At 41.8% G+C, this 26,598-nt stretch overlaps 1 protein-coding gene across 1 annotated transcript in view; it reads right to left on the reverse strand.

Annotated features, from left to right (window-relative positions):
- Positions 1-26,598, reverse strand: part of LOC105011225 (gamma-aminobutyric acid receptor subunit beta-2) — a 67,332-nt gene that overhangs the window by 37,189 nt on the left and 3,545 nt on the right. The window contains exon 4 of the mRNA XM_010871083.4: positions 1,688-1,908. Within this exon, the coding sequence (XP_010869385.1) occupies positions 1,688-1,908 (221 nt within the window). The remainder of the gene's footprint in view (positions 1-1,687; positions 1,909-26,598) is intronic.

The raw sequence follows: 26,598 nt of genomic DNA on the forward strand, positions 1-26,598 counted from the left end.
TCCCTGTGTCCTCCACCTCCTCTAGCCCATGCCCACACCACAGAGTGTGGGATGAGCTTCCAGAAATACTTCTCAAGTGCATCAGATGCAAGCGTTATACACCCATCTTATTGCCAGCCTCCTGAAAGCATTGCCGAATGTGTGGAACATGAACACAACTGAAGGGGAATGTGAGCATAAATATAGCTTAGCACAAACAAATCCATGTTCTCTCTTTATCACACCGAAGAGCTAGTCTCCAAGCACATTTAGCATATAAAACCAGTGTTAGACTGAATCAGCTCATCAAGAAATCACAGTGCATTATTCCAAATACTTGTATGTACCAGGACAGTGTGCTAGAGTAAAAATGATCTGGCCAGTATTTACAGTGGTAATACATAAATACTACTCCTTTGGCTCAGGCCATGAAACTAGAGTAGTTAAGAAGTGATTCAACTCATTATTAGCAATATAATACGCAAGAAAACCCATGTAAAAATGGCTGCTGACGACTGAAAGCCTGGGTTTCCAGTTGCCAAAAGGGGGAGTCTATAATGACGCATTAGTAGTAGTGTTTTTTGTTATCAGGAAATAAGGTGGGAAAAGCAAACAGGGCTCAGAGACAGGGCTTTCAGCTCCACTCCTATTTCTGTCCTGTCTGATAGAACAGCTCAGTTCAATGAGAAATGGAGAGATTATTCTGGGCTCTGATATGTTAATAACTTTAGGTTATCAAACCTTAGCAATAATGTGGCTTCTAATAAATAATCTGTGAATCACTCCAGGAAACAATAAACAAATTCCTTTACTAAAGAGAGAAGGGAAGATTGCAATTGCATAACCTTCGCTAATTCTCATCCTTTCTGCTCATGTCCTTCTCAATACCCATTGCAGGAGAATGTTAAAGGGGAAGAAATGCTGGCATTCCCGTCCAATGGGTTATGAGAAAGAAACGAGGGAATAAGTTGTGAGCAGGATGCGAGGAGTGTGTAGTTATGATATCCCCAAGCAATTACTTCACAGGAATGTCATGCCAACAAACATAAAGCTAACTCATATCGAAACAGAGTAAACCTGTATGCTATCAACACCCACTCTGACTAGTTTCCTCAGACCTCCATATTTCTCCAACTCCATAATAGCCAGTAATATTTGTTGTATTGAGTTGAATTCGCATTGAGCGCTGTCTGTTATTTCTGGATGATTTTCAATAGCCTGCGTTATTACCAATAATACTCGTTGGCATTATTTTGTGCATAACAAAAGCAACCTTCAAAGAGTGGGTTTTCTTATCACCCAGAGCATAGCAGTAATTATATAATTTTAAAGAGAGTGTATCCCGTTGGAATATGTTACTGAATTACACCTACCATCAACTCAGATAGAGACCATTAATCAGGAAATAGTAGTAACATCCCAACCTGAACAACCATACATGTAAAATTGGCTTTTCAGTTGACAGACGCTGTTATCGAGAGGATACTGTCATTTGTTAAGCTGTATCTGGGGACTTCTCAAGGACACATGGACCATCTGTTCTTACCTTATTGGTTATCCTATTGGTTAGAGGGAAGACTTTGATGGATGACCGAGTCAAATAGTTCACTAGGTAGCTTGCAACTTGAAAACCTGATTTTTGAGCGGAGATCATCAGCACATGTAGCCATTTCTTCACATTACGTTCTGATTTACTGGTAAACATTACCTGAGGCTATAGAGCACAGTCCCATCTGGATGCAGGCGAATCATTCTGTTTTTCACGGTGACACCGTGCACAAAAGACTTCTTGTCATTTAGGAAGTAGGTGTCCGGGACCCACAGCTGATCGGCAACTCGGTTATCCAGGGTGAGATTGAGGGGAATCTCCGAGTACGACAACCGCTTGTCTCGCCAAGCTTGCTGGAAATACATAGTCAATGTATAGTCCTATGAGAGAGAGAGAGAGAGAGAGAGATGGAGAGATAGAAAGACAGAGAGATAGGAAGATAGAGAGACAGAGATTAGAAAGACATGGGGAGGGAGGGTGGAGATATCGGTTACTAGGGCCTGGGATCAAGGGGATCAAGTCACGAAAAAAAAGAGCCCTTTAGCTAAACCTGTTCAAAGATGTTTTAATATTAGATTATGTAACTTGTCTGGAAAAGGCTGGGGGGGGGGTGGTGGTGGGGGGGGGGGCAGAGAGGGCATTGCCCCCCCCCCACCCAGATAGATTCTGTGCCCCCCCCCCCCCTCCCAGTTTTGTTTCCCCATAAGCACTGCAAATGGTATATGAATTAGATATGCCTCCTCACTTATAAAAAAAAAATAATAATAATTCCATCCTGGAGCCGGGGAAGAGTACGTGGGAAAGAATATGTTTGAACCAGGAGGGAATCCTTGCAGCTAACTCGACAAGAGTAGTGTCTGGTGTGGTCTGTACTCATGAGTCCTTGACAGTTATCTCCCTTAGTCAACAGAACATTCTGAAGAACATCAAAAATATAACAATTTAATTTTGTGAAAAATACTTCCATATTTTCTGATCCATACGGGATAATTTGCACTATTTATCACTGTTCATAATTCCTTCCTCGTGATGATTCATGTGTGAAGCCTTTTATGAGACCCTGGCATCGGCACCAGACATTCGTTGAGAAAGATTTGATTTAGAGAGAAGTGGTTTTTTTTGCACGGTTACGGCACAAAAACAAAGCAATGCTTGTTTCTGTGGCAAAGTTGGTGGTTTATCGAAGCCTAATATCACGTGCCGGTGCTCTGCATTCTCAAAGCAAAATAAAACTCATAGAAATGACTTTGCATTTGACACACAGTCTTCAAACTATACCAATGGAACAACCGCACTGGACATGACACAGCAACACAGATGTATTGTCCAGGAGGCTCTGGCACACCGAAGTCCAAATTCATATTTTGTATTTCTCAGGTACAGTTGTGCTCACACGTTTGCATACCCTGGCAGAAACTGTGAAATGTTGGCTTTGATTTGGAAAATTAGACTGATCGTTCAAAAAACTGTCTTTTATTTAAGCATAGTGATCATACGAAGCCATTTATTATCACATAGGCTCCTTTTTAAATCATAATGATAACGGAAATCACCCAAATGGCCCTGATCAAATGGTTACATACCTTTGAATGTTTGGCCTTGTAACAGACACCCAAGGAGACACACCAGGGTGAAAATGGGAATTAAATTTCCCATAAATCTGGCTTTTTAAATTGCAATTAGTGTATAAATAGTCAGGGTGTTTATTAGCTCTCACGTGGATGCACTGAGCAGGCTAGATACTGAGCCATGGGGAGCAGAAAATAACTGTCAAAAGACCTGCGTAACAAGGTAATGGAACTTTATAAATATTAAGAAGTGAAAAATTTGGGGATCTCTTGATCAAGAAATATTTTAGCCAAAACTGCCAGAATAATTATTTAGCCAGTTTTGGGATACAAAGAAAAACCCACAGGTAACCTCAAGAGAAATAAAGGCTGCTCTGGAAAAATATGGTGTGGTTGTAATTTGGAGTGACGAGACCAGAATAGAGCTTTATGGTCACAACCATAAGCGCTATATTTGGAGAGGGGTCAACAAGACCTATAGTAAACAGAATACCATCCCCACTATGAAGCATGGTGGTGGCTCATTGATGTTTTGGGGGTGTGTGAGCTCTTAAGGAATGGAGAATCTTGTGAAAATGTATGGCCATCACAGTGTCCTGTCTCCTGACCTTAATATCATCGATCAACTCTAGAAATCAATCAATCAAATGTATTTATAAAGCCCTTTTTACAACAGCAGTTGTCACAAAGTGCTTTACAGAGACACCCGGCCTTAAACCCCAAGGAGCAAACAACAGTAGTGTTGGATTTCAGTGGCTAGGAAAGATCTCAAACGTATGGTTCATGCAAGATGACCAAAAACTTTGCATGACCTAGAGGTATTTTGCCAAGATGAATGGGCAGCTATACCACCTGCAATAATTCAGGGCCTCATAGACAACTATTACAAAAGACTGCACACTGTCATTGATGCTAAAGGGGCAATACACAGTATTAAGAACTAAGGGTCTGCAGACTTTTGAACAGGGGTCAGTTAGTTATTTTCTTTGATGCCATGTTTTGTTTTATGATTGTGCCATTCTGTTATGACCTACAGTTGAATGTCAATCCCATAATAAATAAACGACACATGTATTGCCTGCTCACTCATGTTTTCTTCACAAATGGCACATACAGCTCCAGGAAAAAATTAAGAGACTGCTACACCTTGAAAACAAAGGTTTTGAGTGAGGAACAAAAAGGTTCGAATTAAGAGACCACTGCAAATTGAACACTTCTGTTCCTCACTTTGCAGCTAACAATTCCTAATGACACACCAGTGGGTTTTGTTTTGGCACACCAGCTTAAAACTACAGTGCCACCTCTGTCACCCTGATGATTTATTTTAGTTATATTTTACAACTAGATTTAACAACAATGTAGGAAAGGGCTTTGTTCCACTTCAGGTTTTTGTAGCAAGTACCCTGTTCCCCCAAAAAATACCTAGATCTAGATTTCAGCAGTGAGGTCCCAGATTTCAAAGTTAATCTGTATACTGGAGATGGTAAAGAGTTTCAATCAAAAAAGAGAAGCAGAATACACATTTTAGGAGAAAATACTAAAGCGCAATTCATAACACAGAAATTGACTACTTACATTTTCTTTCACATCCTTGGCAACTTAGGCCAGAGCAGACCTTTCGTGAGCATGTTATTTATTTTCTTTTTTTGAACTAATGAGTCACAATGAACAATGAGCAACATTCTTCATGAAATACCACTTTTTCACCAGAACAGTCATCAGCAGGTTTAGCCAGGGAGTATAGCAAAATGGTCAGAGTGCATTTGGAAAAAACTGCTGAGCCAGCAGACTGCTCCTGCCATGCTTACAATAAGAAGCCCAGGAGTCCATCCATCCATTGAAAATAAACGTAGGGAAACTTGCTGTCTCAGGATAGGGCACTTTTTGTCAGGACTGGCATATCCACAGCTAACAGGGGCTGAACACGCATTTTCTATATGCCTGTTGGTTGCAAATATGATGACAGCTCTATATCTACTGGGGCATATGGACCGACCAGAAAGATTGTGCGAGTGAGCTATCGTCCCGTCAAGTTCGTGACGCACATAAAACAGTTTCCTTATTTTCTTCCCATATTAATTTATTGTTTGGCACAACATTTTTGTTTGGTACAACATATTTGCGAATGAGTAAGCTGGCCTTGGTATGCTTTTGCTAGTGCCATAAAGTAATGATGCATTACACTGACATAAGAAATGTTGGTTAACATTATTATTAATATAATAAATAAGGAATGTTACTAAATGTATTATTTTAAGAGTTAAGGTTTCTCATAACGTGGTTCAATGCAAGTGAAACAGGCCATCCTTAGGTTGCAAACACAATCCATCAGAGATTTATCAGGAACATTAGGAGTGGCCAAATCAGCAGTTTGGTACATTCTGAGAAAAAATAACACACTGGTGAGCTCTGCAACACAAAAAGGCTTGGACATCCACAGAAGACAAAAGTGGTGGATGATCGTAGGATCCTTTCCATGGTAAAGAAAAACCACTTCACAATATACAGCCAAGTGAAGAACACTCTCCAGGAGGTAGGCATATCATTATCCAAGTCTACCATAAAGAGAAGATTTCACAAGATTAAATATAGAGGGTTCACCACAAGGTGCAAACCATTCATAAGCCTTAAGAATAGAAAGGCCAGATTCGATTTTGCCAAAAAATATCTAAAAAAGCCAGCCCAGTTCTGGAACTGCATTCTTTGGACAGATGAAACTAAGATCAACCTGTACCAGAATGATGGGAAGAAAAAAGTATGGAGAGGGCTTGGAACTGCTCATGAACCGAAGCATACCACATCTGTAAAACACGGTGGAGGCAGTGTTTATTGATGATGTGACCGAAGACAGAAGCAGCTAGATGAATTCTGAAGTGTATAGGGATATACTGTCTGCTCAGATTCAGCCAAATTCAGCGAAGTTGATTGGACGGCGCTTCACTTTACAGAGGGACAATGACCCAAAAAATACTGCAAGTTTTTTATGGCAAAGCAGTGGAATATTCTGCAATGGCCGAGTCAATCACCTGATCTCTACCCGATTGAGCATGCATTTCACTTGCTGAAGACAACACTTAATTGTGTTAATTTGTCACAATTTCATTTGAACCCCTGAAATATGGGGACCGTGTATGAAAATAGTTGAAATTCCTAAACATTTCATCCAATGTTTTTGTTCAACCCCTTGAATTAAAACAGAAAGTATGCACTTTTGTATCTCGGTTGGTTCGTTTAGTTTTGGTGGTGTACAGGGCCAAGATTATGAAAACGTTGTCAGTTTCCAAATATTTCCTCATTATATCATTCCTAATATTAACTCCTCACATGCTGTTGGGCTTTACTGCCAAGGTATCTTCCCAAACTTTTTCCCCCTCTGCCCATTAGTCCTCGCCAGCCCCTGTTCAGTCTCTCCGCTATGATCTATTAACCATCAGCCATGGGCCTCGTCACAATTTTTTTTCTAGCGAGAAGGTCTCAAGGCCGGGTGGCATTGAAGTATGAGCTCTCCCTTTGGCTTGAGCTCCTCTGATCTACGGAGGTACATCAATCAGTCTGAGGTCCATGTCTGTACTATGGTTGGCTGACAGGGACATGGCCGGTATTGATTTGGTCTCTATTGTCTGCGTTTGTTACATCACAGTACCACATCAAGTGTTATTGAAAAATAGCCTGCATTACACCACGTGTCTGTGTTTATAACCAGGATGATCCAGGTACCCGTTCAGTTAGTCTGGCACAGGTAGCATCTCCCTCCCCCTTACAGGTAGCATCTCCCTCCCCCTTACAGGTAGCATCTCCATCCCCTTACAGGTAGCATCTCCCTCCCCCTTAGAGGTAGCATCTCCATCCCCCTTACAGGTAGCATCTCCATCCCCCTTAGAGGTAGCATCTCCATCCCCCTTACAGGTAGCATCTCCATCCCCTTACAGGTAGCATCTCACTTCCCCTATACAGGTAGCATCTCCATCCCCCTTACAGGTAGCATCTCCCTCCCCCTTAGAGGTAGCATCTCCATCCCCCTTACAGGTAGCATCTCCATCCCCCTTAGAGGTAGCATCTCCCTCCCCCTTACAGGTAGCATCTCCATCCCCCTTACAGGTAGCATCTCCATCCCCCTTACAGGTAGCATCTCCATCCCCTTACAGGTAGCATCTCACTTCCCCTATACAGGTAGCATCTCCATCCCCTTACAGGTAGCATCTCCATCCCCTTACAGGTAGCATCTCCATCCCCTTACAGGTAGCATCTCCACCCCCTTACAGGTACCATCTCCATCCCCTTACAGGTAGCATCTCCATCCCCTTACAGGTAGCATCTCCATCCCCTTACAGGTAGCTTCTCCATCCCCTTAAAGTTTTCACACAGAGGGGTTTTCACAGCTGTCAGATGTTTGGACAGACCCCACAGTTGTGTGCATTACGGCTGTGGCTTGTTAGGCAATAAATGGAAAATACTCTCTCTCATCTCATTGCTGCTATTGTCTGAAATAAAGGCGATGAGGTGATGTGGCCCATCTACTGGGACTGGATTCCAACATGGACCTCCAAAAAGGGGTGCTATAGCCCCCCATCCCACTGCGACGAGGAGGAGCCGAAGGAGATGTGCAGCTGGTGCTGAGAATCACCAGACATGCAGAGATAGCCATGTCACTGAGAGGGAGGCTGCCTTGAGCTTTGCTAAGTCGTGTACGTTAGAGGAGAGAAAAAGAGACGAGAGACGGTATTGGGCTGCCGGTGAGGATGGATATATAGAGGAATGATCTTCCCCCACACTCACTCACAGCGTTTGGCTCCATGTTGAGTCCAGTGGCTCAGCCCGGCCCTCACCATAGTCATGAAACCAAACATTCTCACCATTCACGCATTGCCTTTCAAAACCTTCCAAAAACGTTCTTTCCTATTAGGGCTGGTGCTTCAGGCTTGCCGTATGTCAGTAAGAGGACACTGGGGTCAAAAAGCATTTGCAGAATCCTGACTGAAGAGACACAAGGAAACATGGGTCAGCCTCGAGTCCTGCACACTGATGTGTAATTAATAGTGTTCACCTAGGAAACTAAAAGGTGCTTCTCAGATATATTACCAAGACAACTTTCAGGGATTATTATTAGTGTCAACACTGTTTCACTAAGTAACCCAGATCCATCTCACCAGAAGTACAGTACACAGACGGAATGTCCTCTGTCTACGCAGTTGCTGCGTCGGAAAACAACAATGACAACAAAAGACACAAAAACATTTTAGACAGCCCTGGCTTGACAGGCCTCAGTGATTGGCAAAAGAAAAAAGCTGCGGGGACAATTTGTGCATTAGCCACTTCCCGGGGAGAGAGCCACTGTGTCACAAGGACGACCCATATCAAGTGTGTCCTGGCAGCGGTAACAGCATGGCATAGCGTCTTTTCATTTGGATTACTCCAGGGGGTGTTGGCTACAGGTAATTATTCTGCTTCCCTCACCGCCCACTGCCCTAGAAGTGACTTCTACGATTCATGGCAGTGTTGTGTTTGCTGGATGGGACTGAATATGAAAGGCAAGGAAAGCTCAGTGGAGCAGCGATGCCACTCCACTTTTAAACATCTCCCACCACCCCTCTCTCCTTAGTCTCTGTTTTTTCCCCCGCTCTCCTCTTCTTTGTTGTCTTTTTCCAAATGCAGGTCAATACAGAGGAACATCTGAGGTCAATCCACGTGCCTCTGCTGAGAAAAAGAGAAATAATCTCCCGAGCCTTTCACACAGTAGGTGTGTGAACACCTACGCTAATTCTGACTGAATGAGCACATTCAAAGGTGCCTTTAGCAACCTTTCCCACAGAAGACAGTTGGTGTTGGATCAAGTCAGAACGTACTAGATGGTTCTGAAGGTTTTATGACAAGAGCCAAAATCAGTGACCTCACCCTGCATGCATTGTTTGTATCATGCAGATTGGAAAAATCCCGGTTTGAACATGTAATTGTAAGTAATGTTCTCTTTAAAGAATTTCCATGGGCATTGACCTTGACAGCAGGCCTGAATATCAAAGCAGCTCTGGAATGTCTCTGGAATAAAATGAGCAGGGAGACATTCTCCCCTATCATTGAACCTGACGCCCCCCAAAATGGCCTGATGTTGAAAGACTTGAAAAGTGTCCTGTCAGTGCCATACTCCAGTCACATTGCCTACCACATACAGCAGCATTCTAATAATAGATGCGTCCCCACAGCTGTGTTATGTACATCAGCTCATTCACTCGGGATAACTGCATCTGTGTCTGTGTGCCTTTGAACCATATCACTGCATGCCGCTCCTGTGAAATAAAAACACAACGCATGTGCAGCCATTTAACGACAGGCTGAAGTGGAGAAACCAACTGCAACCAATGAACGGAGTAGCAGCCAGTAATCAGGAAGACCAGGGTCAATGCAGTGTGCGTCCAGTTTTCATTTACCGGACATTTCACTCCTCAGTTACTTAGAGTCACGCAACCGAATAACATTTCCTGGTTGGATGATTGGATTTCCAGGGGGCATTTTGCTTCCTCAGGACTAAACCTCGACTATGGTCTTTCAGCTATTTGTGTTTTGAAGATAATTTCCTATATAGCCCGTTGGAGAGTAGATGAGCAATTCAATGAAGCAGTAGCTCTTGTATAGCTTAAATACACTCCACTCTCCCTAGGTCTGCTAGCTCCTTTATTATTTAGCTTGGCCCGGACATAGCATTCAGGGCTTGTGAAGAATTTACTTTAGGCAGCCCTTTTTGTGATCCCCTGAGCACTAGCCTGTAGCTCTGTGGTTGGCTTCAGGGCAGTTAACGGCCTGTGTAACATTTATTTCATATGAGTTGTGCATCTGCAGGCTTTTTTTTCACCTCAGCACGAGGGAAGCGACAATGGATCAAGATAGGGAGTTATCGGAGAAAGGGAGAGAGATAACTAGGGCTCTTTGGTCTAACGGGAACTGGGGAAGCTGGCACGATTCACTCTCAGCTGTCATTCATGGATGTCAGAATGTTAGCCAGCCTAACATGAGAGATGAAACTTCCTCTTCAAGCAATTCCTCAATCTTACTGCCTCACATCCTCCTCATATTTGTGCGTGTGTGTTTATGTGTGTGAGTGTGTATGTATGTGTGCGTGTACAGGTGCTTTCTGTTTCTAAGTAGTGTGTGTGTCAGAGTGAGAGTGTGCAGGTAGCCTAAGTGTCAGTGCAGCTGTGTGTGTGTGTGTGGCTCAGTCTGGGTGTAGCGTTTTAGAGGTTTTCTGCCTTTCCTAGCCTTCAGAATCTCTAGACAGCAGTACTCTGACAAACACAAATGAACACACACTGAGTATCAATATCTGATGCGCAGTTCCTCATGCATTATGGAGGCCCGAGTAGCAGCCTGATTTCTATTCCAGTGGCGTAGCGAAAGCAAAACCCGAATCTCACATTGTCAACAGCCAGATAATGTAATACATTGACATTTATAGATCGATGTCAGGCAACTGCAATTCAGGAAGCAAGTTACTACTGTGGAAAAAGCATCCCGATCTTTCTGACCCACAATTCTCGGTTACCGTGGACTGGCCCCACCTGAGGTTTGCACATACATACGAGAAAAGGAACACCCTTGGAGAAGCAATATCTTCAGCCAGTTGGTGTAACCTACAGGGGGGCGTAGGGACGCTCTGACATGGGCGACGGGCATTTGGGGGGTAATGACAAGGACATGGGTAACCATGGAGTCAGGTTATTTCTGTAAGAGATTACATCTTTACTCTCAAGCACATATCCAGTCCAAGTCGGAAGATACAGTAGACCCATTTTACACCAGCAGATTAATATGAAGACACCACAGAGACTCATGAATGCTACAAACAGTGTTCAAATTACATTTAAATTAAGCATCATAATGGCCAATAGATCCAAAATTCAATAAGGCATTCAGGGTTATTAGAATATTATTCAAAAATGATGTGAGCTAAACAAACTTCCCTAAACAGAAACCGAATGTGCCATAATGGTTCTGTTTCTTCTTAATAAGGAAGTAGACTCAGCTAGATAGCTCTAAATGATAATAGCGTGTTTATGTTTGTACTTCACCAACTTGTGAAGGCCAAAATTCACCAAAAAGTCATGACGTTTCAGGAACACATTAATCATGTCTTGTCTTCAAAAACGCTTTTTTAGTCTTTAGGGTTTATGTAAAAATTAAAAAATATAAACGAACTGGTAAGGTCCAGAGTTGAATACCACTGGATAATGTTTTGTGGTAAGAGTTAAGGTTAGAGTTAAGGTTAGGGTTGTGTGTGTGTGTGTGTGTGTGTGTGTGTGTGTGTGTGTGTGTGTGTTTCCTGGGCGTTATACTTGAAGGTCACACACTCCAAACCGGTGTACATGAGCTATAGTGGAGATTGAGATTAATTTGACTAAAACACTAGAACACTGACGAGGTTTATTTCAGGGGAAATAAAAGCCAACTTGCTGACAAGCTGTAATACATAAAGTAACACGCCTCTCAACCACATTTTATTCTCTGAATTCAATCCGCTGCGTGAGATAAACCCAGCTGTGCTTCCGTTTTGCCGTGTTTCCTATCCCACTGAATTCAATCTGGGATACGTTACATTGGGTATTTGAGAGAGAGGGAGAGAGCGAGGGATAAAGAGAGGGTGCGAGAGAGAGAGACAGAGCAAGAGAGAGAGGAAGAGATGGAGAGAGGGGAAAGAGAGAGGGTCAGATGGAAAGAGAGAGGGAGAAAGAATTAACAACAGATCGAGGGAGTGAGAGAATGAGAGTGGGGAGAGTGAGAGAGCCTAAAAAAGAGAGAGCAGCCCACATCCTCCTTGCAATGAAGGGGAGGAAGCAAAGAAAAGTGGTTTATGGGGGTGAGTGTTGGGCAACCTTGACAGTCACCCACTAATCCTCCTCCCTCTATGCCTCCCTCTGTTTCCTGCCTTCTCCCCCTCCCTTTAGTCGACATAATTAAGAGCTCAGGAATTGTTTCGGGGATCAGCTTACGAATAACTGTCGATGCCAACTGCTTGGCCCAGAAACTGCTTGGCCCAGAAAGCACCGGACTGGTTCTGGGGTTCATTTTCTTCCCAGCTTTCTTTAAAGACAGAAGAAAAAAATGAAAGCGACATCTCTTATGTAAGACAGTGTGACGTCACACGGAGGGGAGACGGTGGCTGAAAGAGATTTTAAATGGTATTTTTTTAAATGTTCAATCAGAGTTTTTAAGCTGAATCGTGTGATATCTCTGTGGTTAGAGGGGTTTTTCATTCCAGTTTTTCTTGATTGCTAAGATACTTTTAATGAGAGTGGTTATCAGTTGATCTCCATTAAAACCTAATAAGAAAGGGATTATAATCTTTTTTGCAAAACATCTCATTGTGTTCACAGACAATGTCAATGCTAAACATATTCTTGGAAAATGGTAAACCCAACTCTCTGTAAAATGTGTCAAACAAAATATAAACATTTGCTCACAGCTGCTACAAACTATTCCCTTAAATGTGAACCTCTTCTGCATGTATACAATCTCTTTCCAGATTTGTTGAATCAGCAATCACTTCTTATGCATGCATAAAAGAGATCAGCTATGAGTTGCTATTTGTAAGAAATATATTTGTTACTCTAACTGTAAGAGGTAACTATTTGTAACTATAGTTTAAGAGGAAATAAGTTACAGACTTATTGAGAGATACAGTGTATTTGACCATTGACAACTATCAATTATTTTCCCTAGACTTACAGATATAAGAAACCGATAGGCACTATAGAAGGTTTGGGATCAATAAGAAATGTCCTTGCTTTCAAAAGAGAAGCAAATCTTTTGTCCATTAAAATAACATTAAATTGATCAGAAAGACAGTTTAATGTTGAAAATGACTATTGTAGCTGGAAACTGATTTTCTATGGAATATCTACATAAGCGTACAGAGGCCCATTATCAGGGACCATCAGTCCTGTGTTCCAATGGCACATTGTGTTTGCCAATCCAATTGTGTCATTTTAATGTGCTATGTGATCTTTAGAAAACCCTTTTGCAATTATGTTAGCACAGTTGAAACTGTTCTGCTGAGCTAAGAAGCAATACAATTGGCCTTCTTTAGTCTAGTTAAGTATCTGAACCATTACCTGTAGTTCCATTACAGGCTCAAAATGTCCAGAAACAAAGAACTTTCTTCTGAAAGTCGTCCATTTATTTCTGAGAAATTAAGGCTATTTCATGCAAGAAATTGCCAAGAAACTGAAAATCTTATGTAACATGGTGTGCAACTCCCTTCACAGAACAGCTCGAACTGCCTCTAACCAGAATAGAAAGAGGAGTGGGAGGCCCCGGTGCACAACTGAGCAAAAGAAAAAATAATAATAATAGTACCGGAAAAACACCAGTCTAAATGTCAACAGTAAAGTGGCAACTCCGTGATGCTGGCAATTTCATACATGAAATAGCCTTCATTTCTCAGAACAAGAATAAACTGCAGAGTTTCAGAAGAAAGTTCGTTTCTGGCCCTTTTGAGCTTGTCATTGAAACCACAATTGCATATGCTTCAGATAAGCAACTAGTCTAAAGGCCAGCTTTATTGCATCTTTAATCAGCACAACCATTTTCCACTAACATAATTGTGAAAGGGTTTTCCAATAATCACATAGCGTTTTAATTGATAAACCTGATTTAGCCAACGTGCCATTGGAACACAGGACGAATGGTTGCTGATAATAGGCCTCTGAACGCCTATGTAGATTTGATTGAAAATCAGACATTTCCCACTACAATAGTCATTTGCCACAGTAAGAATGTCCACATTGTATTTGATGTTATTTTAATGTACAAAAAAAAAGGTTTTCATTTGAAAACAAAGACATCTACCAAGCATTTGAACAGTACACTCCAAACCTTAGAACAGTAGTGTTTATTCAAAAGCATCTTAGAAAATACCCAGTTAATCACTGATGGTGTAATAAGTTGGGAGCAGAAGGATGACACCTTGTCTCATGTATGGGGTGAACCACAACACCCATTCTCACCTAAGTAACTCCTGCTGTGTCTAACTGAAATGACTCCCTCTGAAGTCACAGGCACAGCGATAACACTTCATCAGAAGGAACTACGCCCGGCTCTTTCACACTTCAGCCTGTAGACGTAGCTTGATTAATCTTCCAAAAACACAGTCTCAGTGGAGAGGATTGGTTTTATTTCCTACATACAGATTGTGGGACAGGCTGGTAGCTCAGTATAGAGCAGAGCATTTCATTTCCTTCCAGCTACATATTTAAACAAAATATCCTTAGAGGAAAACCTACCAGTCACATGACCATGTGCTGCAAACCAGGTTTCTATCAATTTAGTTCAAATGAATTACCTACCACACACATTTGTATTTGCTCTCTGATGCATACATGTTTTATTATCCCGCATCAAGTCGGTGTGATGGAAATTCACATATTTTTCTTTATCCGGAATCTATTCATATGAAAAACAGTTGCAAATTGGATGGCAACCCCTCTAGTGTAAGTCGGCCATTTCTCTAATAGACAAATCCCTGCATGCGTGTTCAGGCCAACCATCACCCTATTCACATCAGATAGGAAAGCAGCACTCCCATTTTGCTTCGCAGCAACACCCCAGCTGGGTCCCACAGTGACAGAGAGACAGCCATGATAAAGAACAGAGGGACACAAACAGTTGAGCTCGGTGGGACCGTTAAAAATAAATACATCGAGTGTGTTGGGTCGGTGCTGCCTCCCGAACTTCACGGTGGAGAGGGAGAGCGTGGCGCCGGCGGCGATTAACCCACTTTCATTTGTCACTCCGGCTAATCCGTTCCGTAGTGCCGGCCTTGGCCCGCTATTGAACGTTGTGACAGGACAGGTGGCGAGATTATCCTTCCACAATGAGCTGCGCGAGACAATATGCTGTCAATTCCCGGGCGCGGTCCTCCGACGAGCGAACAGGACGTGGCGGCGCGCGTACCCCCTGCAGCTGCAACCTGACGGCCATGCGCACCGGCTCATCGTTCACCGCCAGCGGCACCGCTGAATCCGAGCACAACCACCGTAGTCTCACCGCGGGGGGGACTGATTACACGCCAGCTTTCCCGTGACATTTGGAGCGCCATCCCTAATTGCATGATAAGCAATCTCCGCATCATTAATAATAATGTAAGGAGCATATCATTAGCGTTTGTCACCGCGGCGTGGGACTGTCGCTAGGCTAGCACGAGGGCACAGCCGAAGTAGTTCACCCAGCTGTTCCGTTCCGGGCTATGTAACAGGCCTATCCGGTATGAATAAAGCAGTGTTCTGTCAGCCTGTCTGCGTTTCTTCAAGGGTAAACAACCCCCCCCCACCCCCAGCCCACCCCCACCCCCTGCTTAACTCACCTTGAGTGCCCACGTGTACACCTAGGCCACGTAGCCACAAGATGACGTTAAACTGTCATTTTTTCTTTTGTAGCCGATGAGCTTAGAAACCCCTTTGCCATACTTTCAATGGTTTTCCAATACGTTCAATGAGTCCTGAAATTTGTTCTAAGGCCAGCTGAGATCCACAGCTGTGCATCACAAGTGTTTTCAGCTGGCACCCATCAAAGACGCATCGAGGGCGCGGAGGATGAGACAGTAAGAGAGAGCGAGAGAAAGGGAAAGATAAGGAGAGAGGGAATGAGGGAGAAATTGAGACAAAGAGGGTGATAGAGTGTCAGAGAGATGGAGACATGCGAAGGCGGGGGGGGGGGCGCATGAAGCCATAGTGGTGAGGAGGGATGACGGGGGAGATAAATTGAGTAATGCATGGAGAGGTAAAAGGACAAACATGCATGTGAAGTCCAGGAGTGATGGAGGGTGACACAGGCAGTCGTTAGGGAGTGTAGACGTTTAAGGAACAGACTGTCTATGAAACAAAAACAACTTGATGTAAAAGTTGACAAGGAGACACTGGATCGGGCCAATGTGTGCTTTACTCAGCAGGGCCTCACTGAACCAGGCTAAAGTATATCAGCATACAGGCACCTTGGCAGCCGTACAGGGCTGATCCCTCATTGATTCTAGAGACAGTTTAAATTCTAGATGCAAATGTTAAACACATTCTCAGCAGACATTTTCTTAGTAACTCCAACTAAATCCAGTTCTTTACAGAGAGAAAAATGCTCACAAATGCCAGGCAGAAAGGACTGATAATTAAAGATAATTAAAGCTTAATGATATTGATCATCTACAGACAAGCTAGCAGCATAGCTATGCTACGTTTTACAGCAGGTTAGACTAACTAGGCCTACAGCCATGGCATGCTTCTGGTTCAGATTTTTCCATAACAGCCTCCTTGTGTCCCGGACAGATCCAATGAGAGGGCCAATCTGCCAAATGTTCACATAACATTGGTCCCGTACAGTGATTTCCTATTGAGCCATGACAGGCCTTTTTTGTTGAGTAGTGCTGAAAAGTAGATGTCACCAACTATCAGAATTCTAGTTGGTAATTACAGCCTTGTTGAGCAGGCAGTGTGAACTTAACGCCATGTATGATGGACACATGGGTGTTTCTGCTCCTGTTTAACATTGTCGTGTTTCATCTAATTTAAAGCAGCTAGTCATTGTTGTGTTGTATTGCATTTAAAGCAGATAGTCATTGTGGTGTTGTATCGCATTTAAAGCAGATTGTCATTGTTGTGTTGTATCGCATTTAAAGCAGACAGTCATTGTGGTGTTGTATCGCATTTAAAGCAGATAGTCATTGTGGTGTTGTATTGCATTTAAAGCAGATAGTCATTGTGGTGTTGTATCGCATTTAAAGCAGATAGTCATTGTGGTGTTGTATCGCATTTAAAGCAGATAGTCATTGTGGTGTTGTATCGCATTTAAAGCAGATAGTCATTGTGGTGTTGTATCGCATTTAAAGCAGATAGTCATTGTTGTGTTGTATCGCATTTAAAGCAGATAGTCATTGTTGTGTTGTATCGCATTTAAAGGAGATAGTCATTGTTGTGTCATATCGCATTTAAAGCAGATGGTCATTGTGGTGTTGTATCGCATTTAAAGCAGATAGTCATTGTGGTGTTGTATCGCATTTAAAGCAGATGGTCATTGTGGTGTTGTATCGCATTTAAAGCAGATAGTCATTGTTGTGTTGTATCGCATTTAAAGCAGATAGTCATTGTTTAAGTGTTTGGACGTAATCTGGCCACTTGTGCAGGAAATAATATCATTGTTGGCTGATTACTTTTATCATGTTTGACACTATACTTGAAGATGATGTATGTCCTGCAATGCACAGTTGCATGTGTCTGAGAATCTTGAAGACTTTGGATAAGTTTTTCTGACATCTTTAAAAAAAGGATGGATAATGAAAATAATTTCCTGTTTGTTTGAACTCCTTGAAGAACAATGTGGTTCTCCAGGACAACATATACTACAATTAGGCTAACCTGAGCTTCAGACCTGAGCTTCAGACCTGAGCTTCAGACCTGAGCTTCAGACCTGAGCTTCAGACCTGAGCTTCAGACCTGAGCTTCAGACATGAGTTTCAAACCTGAGCTTCAGACCTGAGCTTCAGACATTAGCTTCAGACCTGAGCTTCAGACATGAGCTTCAGACATGAGCTTCAGACCTGAGCTTCAGACTTCAGAATTTTTAAATGCTGCTTGATGGAAGCCTGTCTGCTGAAATTTTCCAAAGTAATTAATCCACTAAGGCCAATGATTAACACATAAAAATGACAATTTCCTATTTTGAACCACAATTACCTCCTATCTGGAACAAGCCGGGTTTGTTTCATTAACGTGAATAATGAATGTGTACTGCATGTACAATAAAGAGGTGTATTGCTTTTCTGATATTGGATCAAAGCTGCCGAAATGAAAGAGTTGCATATCAAAGCTCAGATGCAGCCATTATGACAATTACTGGCTGACTAAACGTGACACGTATAGCTCCCCTAAGCCTAGGACTCATTGGTGTAATGGAGGAGACGGTCATGTGACCTGGCCGTCCACTCATCCTGTTTCACTGGTATAAAATCCACATGGTCAGTTTATGTGAACCAAAAGAAAATCTCCAACTAATCACTTACAGCTGTCTCAAGAATATACAATCATAATAATAAACTTTTATAGATATCCAGCAACAAGTCACAACCTTCCCTCAAGAGCTCTACCTTTAAAGTATTTATTTTATAATGTATTTTACATAAAGTCGGAAGTAATTATAAACTGAGTGGTTTGAGCCCTGATTGCTGATAGGCTGACTGCTGTGGTATATGTAAGTCATACCTAACACTGTTGGCATGACAGTCATTCTTTCAATAACCAGTTTTTAATAGCGTGGCACTTTTGGGGGTTTGTGGTACATACTGTATATCACATCTCAGGACTGCATCAAGGCACTAACAGTTGAATTGCACATGAGTACAGCCCATATCTGTTGTTTATTAACCAAATAGTAATTAAATTACTAGAATTAAATAAGTGTTTATAAATAAGTGTATATGTGTACATGTATGTACGTGTGTATTTGTGAATAAAAATAATGAATTAATCCCATTGAGATTCTGCTGGTAATCTTGGGAAGATAAATATTTTTCATTATACAAGAGTGTCTGAACAGGCAACATGTTTATTTTGTGGTACATCATGTTTCTGTAGTCCGGTGATGGATTTGTCTCGTGCTCTGGGGGACTTCTGATGTTGAGGCACGTAGGTGGTGCACCTGTTTATTGAAGCGCATTATAAAACTGCTGTGTGTTACGGGCTGCTTGAGAACTACCCTTGCAACATATACATCCTCCAATCCTCCCATATGAAGAGGGCTGGTTGGCCAATGATGTGTAAGATCCCAAATGTGATACCGGGACAACCTAAGACTGGCACAGTCACGCATGTGGTCACAATCCACAATGTACATACACAAAGTACATGTGTACATAACCCAGAAACAGGATCTGTGCTGAACAAATAGCACAATGATTAGACCAAAAACATGTGGTGCTTTCGAGGTCAGGGGAGGTTGTCGAGTGTCATTCAGACAAATGCACTGAACTGCACACGTTGTTACAGTCTCACTTGAGACTGGTGCATCAACCCACGTGCCGATTTTTTTCTATTGTGGTTTTCCTGGAGCATGGACCCACAAATCTCCCGGATATAAAAGCAAGGGACGATGCACCATTTACATAGTAGTGTTTGTTTGTCTATATTTTGTGTTTTGTGTGTGTGAGTTTTGTGTGAATGAGTGCGAAATTATGCATTAAAAAAATGAAAAAAGGGGAAAAAGAGGGGATGCAGAAATTATGCTAATAATGACAGTATTCAACATTGACTTGATTGAGATTAATGACTGATTTACCATGTACTACCTCCTTATCTGTGGTATATTAACCATATATTACCTCCTTACCTGTGGTATATTAACCATATATTACCTCCTTACCTGTGGTATATTAACCATATATTACCTCCTTACCTGTGGTATATTAACCATATACTACATCTTTACCTGTGGTATATTAACCATATACTACCTCCTTATCTGTGGCATATTGACCATATACTACCTCCTTACCTGTGGTATATTAACCTTATACTACCTCCTTACCTGTGGTATGTTAACCATATATTACCTCCTTACCTGTGGTATATTAACCATATATTACCTCCTTACCTGTGGTATATTAACCATATATTACCTCTTTACCTGTGGTATACTAACCATATACTACCTCCTTATCTGTGGTATACTAACCATATACTACCTCCTTATCTGTGGTATATTAACCATATTCTACTTCCTTACCTGTGGTATATTAACCATATACTACCTCCTTATCTGTGGTATATTAACCATATCCTACCTCCATATCTGTGGTATATTAAACTGATACTATCTCCTTATCTGTGGTATATTAACCATATATTACCTCCTTACCTGTGGTATATTAACCTGATACTACCTCCTTACCTGTGGTATATTAACCTGATACTACCTCCTTATTTGTGGTATATTAACCTGATACTACCTCCTTATCTGTGGTACAGGATTTAAAATGTAAGATTGGTTTGGCACTCCAGCCTGAACCAAGGTTTTGATGAAAAGGAAAGGGAAAAGTAAAGTCAGAATATTTGTCAGTTTCCACAGCAGTTTCAATGGAAGCTTGGCTCCTTTAACCAACCATTCTGAATTGGAGAGGTGCAGTGAGGCTTTTATAGTGAGAGCCCAGGTAGGAATTAAAGTTAACTGTCCTGCTGAAGGACAGGAGTACAGACTTTTCATCTTTGTTGGCACAGGACTGGATACTCTCGAATTACCGGTCAGAGGTTCCTTCCACTGGGTACACTATCAGCTTTTGCTCAGAACAATAAAATATCTACACAACTGTGCCAATTTACAGTTATACCTAAAGAGACTATTTCATTTTATAATTGACTTCTCACAGGCAGTGGTCAGCAAACGGCTTTACATTTTAAATGTTCAATTAAACTAAAATGTATGACTGGTGGGTGAAAACAAAACAGTTTTCTGTAAGAAAAAACACAGAGTATGCAGAAAAGCATTTCCCTTAAGAAACCTGTTTAGTGATACACAGAGGCAGTTCTATCATCTCCCACGACATGGCTGCAAAAAGCACCCAATCTTGAAAGTTGAACCGAAAGACCACATCCACAACAACAACAAAAATACCTTGTGAATCATTTAAAGAGGCTACGATCACCGAGGTGTCCACATTAATTAGACACTATAATCTGCAGACAACATTTCTGTGTCTCTGATTTAGGGAGAACATTGCTCTGTGTTGCTGCCAACACAGGGACTTGCAAGCCCTTGCGGAAGCTTATAGTGAAATAGTGATTGGAGAGAGAGAGAGAGAGAGAAATAAGATATGATTTGAAACAGTGGATTCTCTACTGGGTCCCCTTTGGGACCCAATGAAAATAAACAAATAAAAATTCAGTTTCACTTGTGAATTTCAATTTCCATTTGGTAATTTTGTATTGATTGGTGCCTCCTTGCTGAATAGGGCAATGAGCGATGGGTCACACTGTGCAGTGTCAATGGAGTCCCGTGTGTCGAAATGTGCAGAAAAACGTTGCTGAACATTTACCAAGGAATTGGCAAAACTTGTATTTCAACAGTGATGCACTGAACAGCTACCAGTAGTATTGTTTTTTCCATAAGCCCGTAATTCTAAAAACCTATGTCGACTACAGTGGAGAAACGCTGATCCAAATCGAGTAGAAATGACCATCCTCATCATTTGTCTGTATTGATAACTGATCATTGTCTAAAAAATCCACTTCACATTCCACTTTCATAAATGTAATATCGCGCACTGAACTAGATACACAATCGATCACAAACTCTACAGGGACACACTGTATCGAAACAAACGATAATGAATTATGTAGAATGCAATATGTGCAGCTGCCCTTTACTCTCAGCCCACACAAACCCACACTCCTGTGAATTCTCTCAGAATATACTTTTCCCTAAATGATGCATGAACCAACCATATGCAATGTATACAAAGCCAGTGTGCCCACCAGTATATGTGGTTCATTTGTTGATGGCCTCAGTTACATCCTCAGGCTGTCAGATGGAAAAGGCAGGTGAAATAGGCCCAAGGTAAAAGGCTTTAGAGTGAAAGGACCCAAGACACTATTACAGGGCAAGTGAACTGAAAATGAAACTGTTCGCCATGTAGCAGACCATAAGTCAAAGCCTGACCAAAAATAACCTGGTTGCCTAAGTGTGCACAACCTTAAACTAATACTTTGTTGAAGCACCTTTTGATTTTATTACAGCAATCTGTCTTTTTGGGTAGGAGTCTATTAGCATGGCACATCTTGACGTGACAATATTTGCCCACTCTTTTTTGCAAAAGCGCTCTAAATCTGTCAGATTGTGAGGACATCTCCTGTGCACAGCCCTCTTCAGATCACCCCACAGATGTTCAATTGGATTCAGGTCTGGGCTCTGGCTGGGCCATTCCAAAACGTTAATCTTCTTCTGGTGAAGCCATGATTTTCTGGATTTGGATGTGTCCTTTGAGTTGTTGTCATGCTGAAAGGTGAACCTCCTCTTCATCTTCAGCTTTCAAACGGACGCCTGAAGGTTTTGTGCCAAAATTGCCTGGTATTTGGAACTGTTCATAATTCCCTCCACCCTGACTAAGGCCCCAGTTCCAGCTGGAAAAAAACAGCCCCAAAGCATGATGCTGCCACCACCATACTTCACTGTGGGTATGGTGTTATTTGGGTGATGTGCAGTGTTGTTTTTGTGCCAGACATTCCTTTTTGGAATTATCCCCCAAGAAGTTCAAACTTGGTTTCATCAGACCATAACACATTTTCCCACATGCTTTTGGGGGACTTGATGTTTGTTTTTGCAAACTTCAGCCGAGCTTGGATGTTTTTCTTTGTAAGAAAAGGCTTCCGTCTTGCCACCCTACCCCATAGCCCATTCACATGAAGAATACGGGAGATTGTTGTCACATGTAGCACACAGCCAGTACTTGCCAGACATTCCTGCAGTTCCTTTAATGTTGCTGTAGGCCTCTTGGAAGCCTCCCTGACCAGTATTCATCTCGTCTTTTCATCAATTTTGGAGGGACGTCCAGTACTTGGTAATGACTCTGTGCCATATTTTCTCCACTTGATGATGACTGTCTTCACTGCGTTCCATGGTATATATAATGCTTTGGAAATTCTTTAGTACCCTTCTCCTGACTGATATATTTCAAAAATGAGATCCCTCTGATGCTTTGGAAGCTCTCTGCGGACCATGGCTTTTGCTCTGAGATGCAACTAAGAAAATGTCAGGAAAATCCTACTAGAACAGCTGAACTTTATTCGTGATTCATCAGAGTCACTTTAAATGATGGCAGGTGTGTAATGACTTCTATTTAACATGAGTTTGAATGTAATTGGTTAATTCTGAAAACAGCAACATCCCCAGTTATAAGAGGGTGTGCACACTTATTCAACCAGTTTATTGTAAGTTTATTTTTTTCATTTTTCCTCCTCGAAGATTTCAATTTGTTTTTCAATTGAATTGTTCACATTATAGGTCACATTAAAAGAGGAAAAAGTTCTGACATGATTTCTCTTTGTCTCATTCTTTTACATCACAAGAACCTGGCATTTTAACAGGGGTGTGTAGACTTTTTACATCCACTGTAGACGTAAGGGTAGTTTTGCGATACTGTACACATGATGAGTATCACAACTTTAGAAAACAGGATACACCATCAACATGCATATCATCCATCCTTTCACTGTATCTTTAAACGTATCCGAATCACCAGAAATCAACACCATATTTGGTTTGATGATCATTGAGTTGTGCGACGTAGATGTTCAAAGTGAATCACAAAGTGGGCCAATTTCTGCAACAGCCATGTGCGGTGCTGCGAGATGCTAAACATGAATATCACTTTAGTCCTTTGGCCACGATGCTGTAACAGTCTTTAGGCTAACCTGAGCACATGCACAACTGCTTTACCTGTCAGCAGTCTTGGTGTTTTGCTAGTGGTGGTAAAGTTAGCCTTGTAGCTATGGACAACAGTATCGCCTGGCCCACAGATCACTTTAGGGTTGAAAAACAATCCAACAAGTTGTAAAATAGTGGCCTACTCTTTGATTTGATGTAGATTCCGTCCACTGCAAAATAATCCTGCAGCAACAGAAATATGAATTACTATGTGTATTATATTTATAATTATGAATAATGATAAACAACTAATCAATAATTATATTTTAAACAGAAAACATAAACCTCTTAAAGCTATAATGTGCGACAAAAAAACTGAAAAACCCTGCAACAAGAGGATGAAACAATTAAGCACACTCCACAGAGTTGGCCAAAATAAAGTTACAGTCATCATCTGCTAGCTCCACATTTTAGAGTTATGGCATCTGTACCGTCTTGTCTGGAATACCATCTACTGTAAATTCCTTACGGTGATAACCTCTATTGCTCTGTGTCCATTATGTAACCCAACAGTAATTACTTCGGGCAAATGTTCATTTTAGATGTTGATGACTAATCATGACCAGCAACATTAGAGGGGAGGATTGAGCCAGTCAGGCAAAACAGATACAGTATGAGCAGGATTACAACAATGATAATGTACGTCCCCTTGTTCTACCACACAAGGTGGGCCTATAACTGTTAAAATCTCCACAGTAGATTTTGTCCAAACATTTTCTGTAAGGGCCAAGCTATAGGCAAGGCTTGTCCTATAAGGCAGCCAACTCAGATTTTGTTATTTTTAAAGCACAAATAAACTGGACAACTCAGCTAGCAATGTGCTAATTAGACGTCATCGTGCTACATGATCATTTTGACAGAAATTACAGCCGTGTTCCTCAAGCCGATACGTTCTATTCCAACAAAGGAATGCCCATGTTCTGAGATTTGTCTTGCCATCCATCTGCAAATCAAATAACTGACAAAACGAGTCAATGTGTAAAACCAGCTCGTCATCCCACAGTGTGCTGTGTCTGTGATGCAAGGCTATTTCACTAATATTTTTAATAAAGTGAACAACCACTAATTAGTAGCTGAAGGTCTAACGAAAGTCGCATTTCATTGGCAAATGCAGGGTAATACCCAGATCAATGAAAACAATTAAAAATCTTGACATTTAGATGAGCTGCAAAACACTACTAATATAACTTAGAAGTAAATGGTTTGTAAATCAGGAGTAATCATTAATAAGAGGCGCAAAAACCATCAGTAGATGTGCTGTTAAAGGTTAATTAGGGGCCCCAAAATAACGTTTTTACTAAAGACCTGTGATAGCACAGGCTACAAAATGCCGGATTAATTGCAATGTGTCCAAATATGCCATCATGAACACATCTTGGATGTTACTTCAAAATATGTAGTATCTGTCATTTACTTCAGCCTAAAGCACAGTAATGATTTGATAGAGCCCAGTCTCTTGGGAATATCTCTGTGATAACCTGATCTCCTTAGCTGTCATGAGGCCTGTGCAGCACTCCAAAACGGAGGCCTTCTCCGGCGATCAATACGCCCCTCTTGACCTATGTCTATATCAATAATGGTTTGTCTGCTTTTTGGAATAAGAGAATAAGTCTGGCCAGTCTTCAACACTGAGTATTTATTTCCCTGTGGACAATGTTGGCATGGTCTTCATCAATGACATGGCTTGTTCAACAGCAATATGGTTCAAAGAGGAAAAAAATAAAAGAAGTGAGGAAAAGATAGGAAGTGGAAAAGATGCAGTGATAGTAAGGAAAGGATGCAGCGATAGTAAGGAAAGGATGCAGCGATAGTAAGGAAAGGATGTAGCGATAGTAAGGAAAGGATGCAGCGATAGTAAGGCAAGGATGCAGCGATAGTAAGGAAAGGATGCAGCGATAGTAAGGAAAGGATGCAGCGATAGTAAGGAAAGGATGCAGCGATAGTAAGGAAAGGATGCAGCGATAGTAAGGAAAGGATGCAGTACAGTAGATTCTGTTGTTTACCCCGAGCCAACCATTCATGAAAACAAAAGTTTCATTAGCTAGCTCGCAGTATTCCAATAGTATCCCGGGAGTTCTTTTGTGTGTCATACAACCCCAAGCAACATGAGCTGCGTAACCTTCCCTCCAACATCACGGATGCCGCCTCTCTAAATGGCAGGCTGTTAATGTCAGGACACTTTCACGTGCACCCAGCCAGTCCTGACCCTAAGGATTTCCATAGCCCGGCCTTACATACAACCTTTGCTCTCCTCCCAGGGCTGTGTGTGGAGGAGCACCTAGGAGCAGGAGACCTTTCGTAGGGAATGTACACTCAAATACTGGCCTATTATATACCTGGCATATGACTCAGTAAACTCGCCACATTCCTAGCACAGAGGACAGACTACACCTGGGGCCTTTGTTCAGCAGACCAAGCAACAGTCCACCACAGAGCTCCCTTCACTGACTCTAATGACCTCCCGTGGTCTGAGGCAGGAAGAGGGGCCTGCTAACAATATGCTGCTACCCTCTCTGATGAAGTACTGAGGCTTATTCGTTCAAATAACTATATGGCCTGTGTTGATAAAAAAAAAAAAAGAAGAAAACAACACCAGTATCCAACCAACAACATTTACAGTTATACAAATATTCCCTTTAAAAAAAACATTGAACACGTCTGTAAACTCCTCGTCATCCATCTCAAACATCTAAGGACATCTACGTATTTCTTCTCTTCCAGTGTATGCTCCGGCCAGAAAGTATAAGACATTCAAAAACTGAGTCCAATCTTTTTAACTTGACATTTACACGGGTCATTTCAAAAGGAGCTTGGCAGAGCTGACGCGAAAGAGGAAGCACCAGAGACCCAGATGATCCGAAGCAGAGAAACACCCTACGTTCCCAGTGAGACGGGTATCAGACGGGCTTCAGAGCCAAGGCTCACAGCAACACATCTTCTGTTTTCCTATTGGTGCAACTGACCGTACAAGAAACCCGGCAGGATTTGGGAAGATTTGGTGCTGGCTTTGGGCGGTTCCGTTGCATATCATTTGTGTACATTTTCGGTGCGGCGTGAAAGTCA

This window comes from Esox lucius, chromosome 7 (assembly GCF_011004845.1).
Source record: "Esox lucius isolate fEsoLuc1 chromosome 7, fEsoLuc1.pri, whole genome shotgun sequence".
NCBI lineage: Eukaryota > Metazoa > Chordata > Actinopteri > Esociformes > Esocidae > Esox > Esox lucius.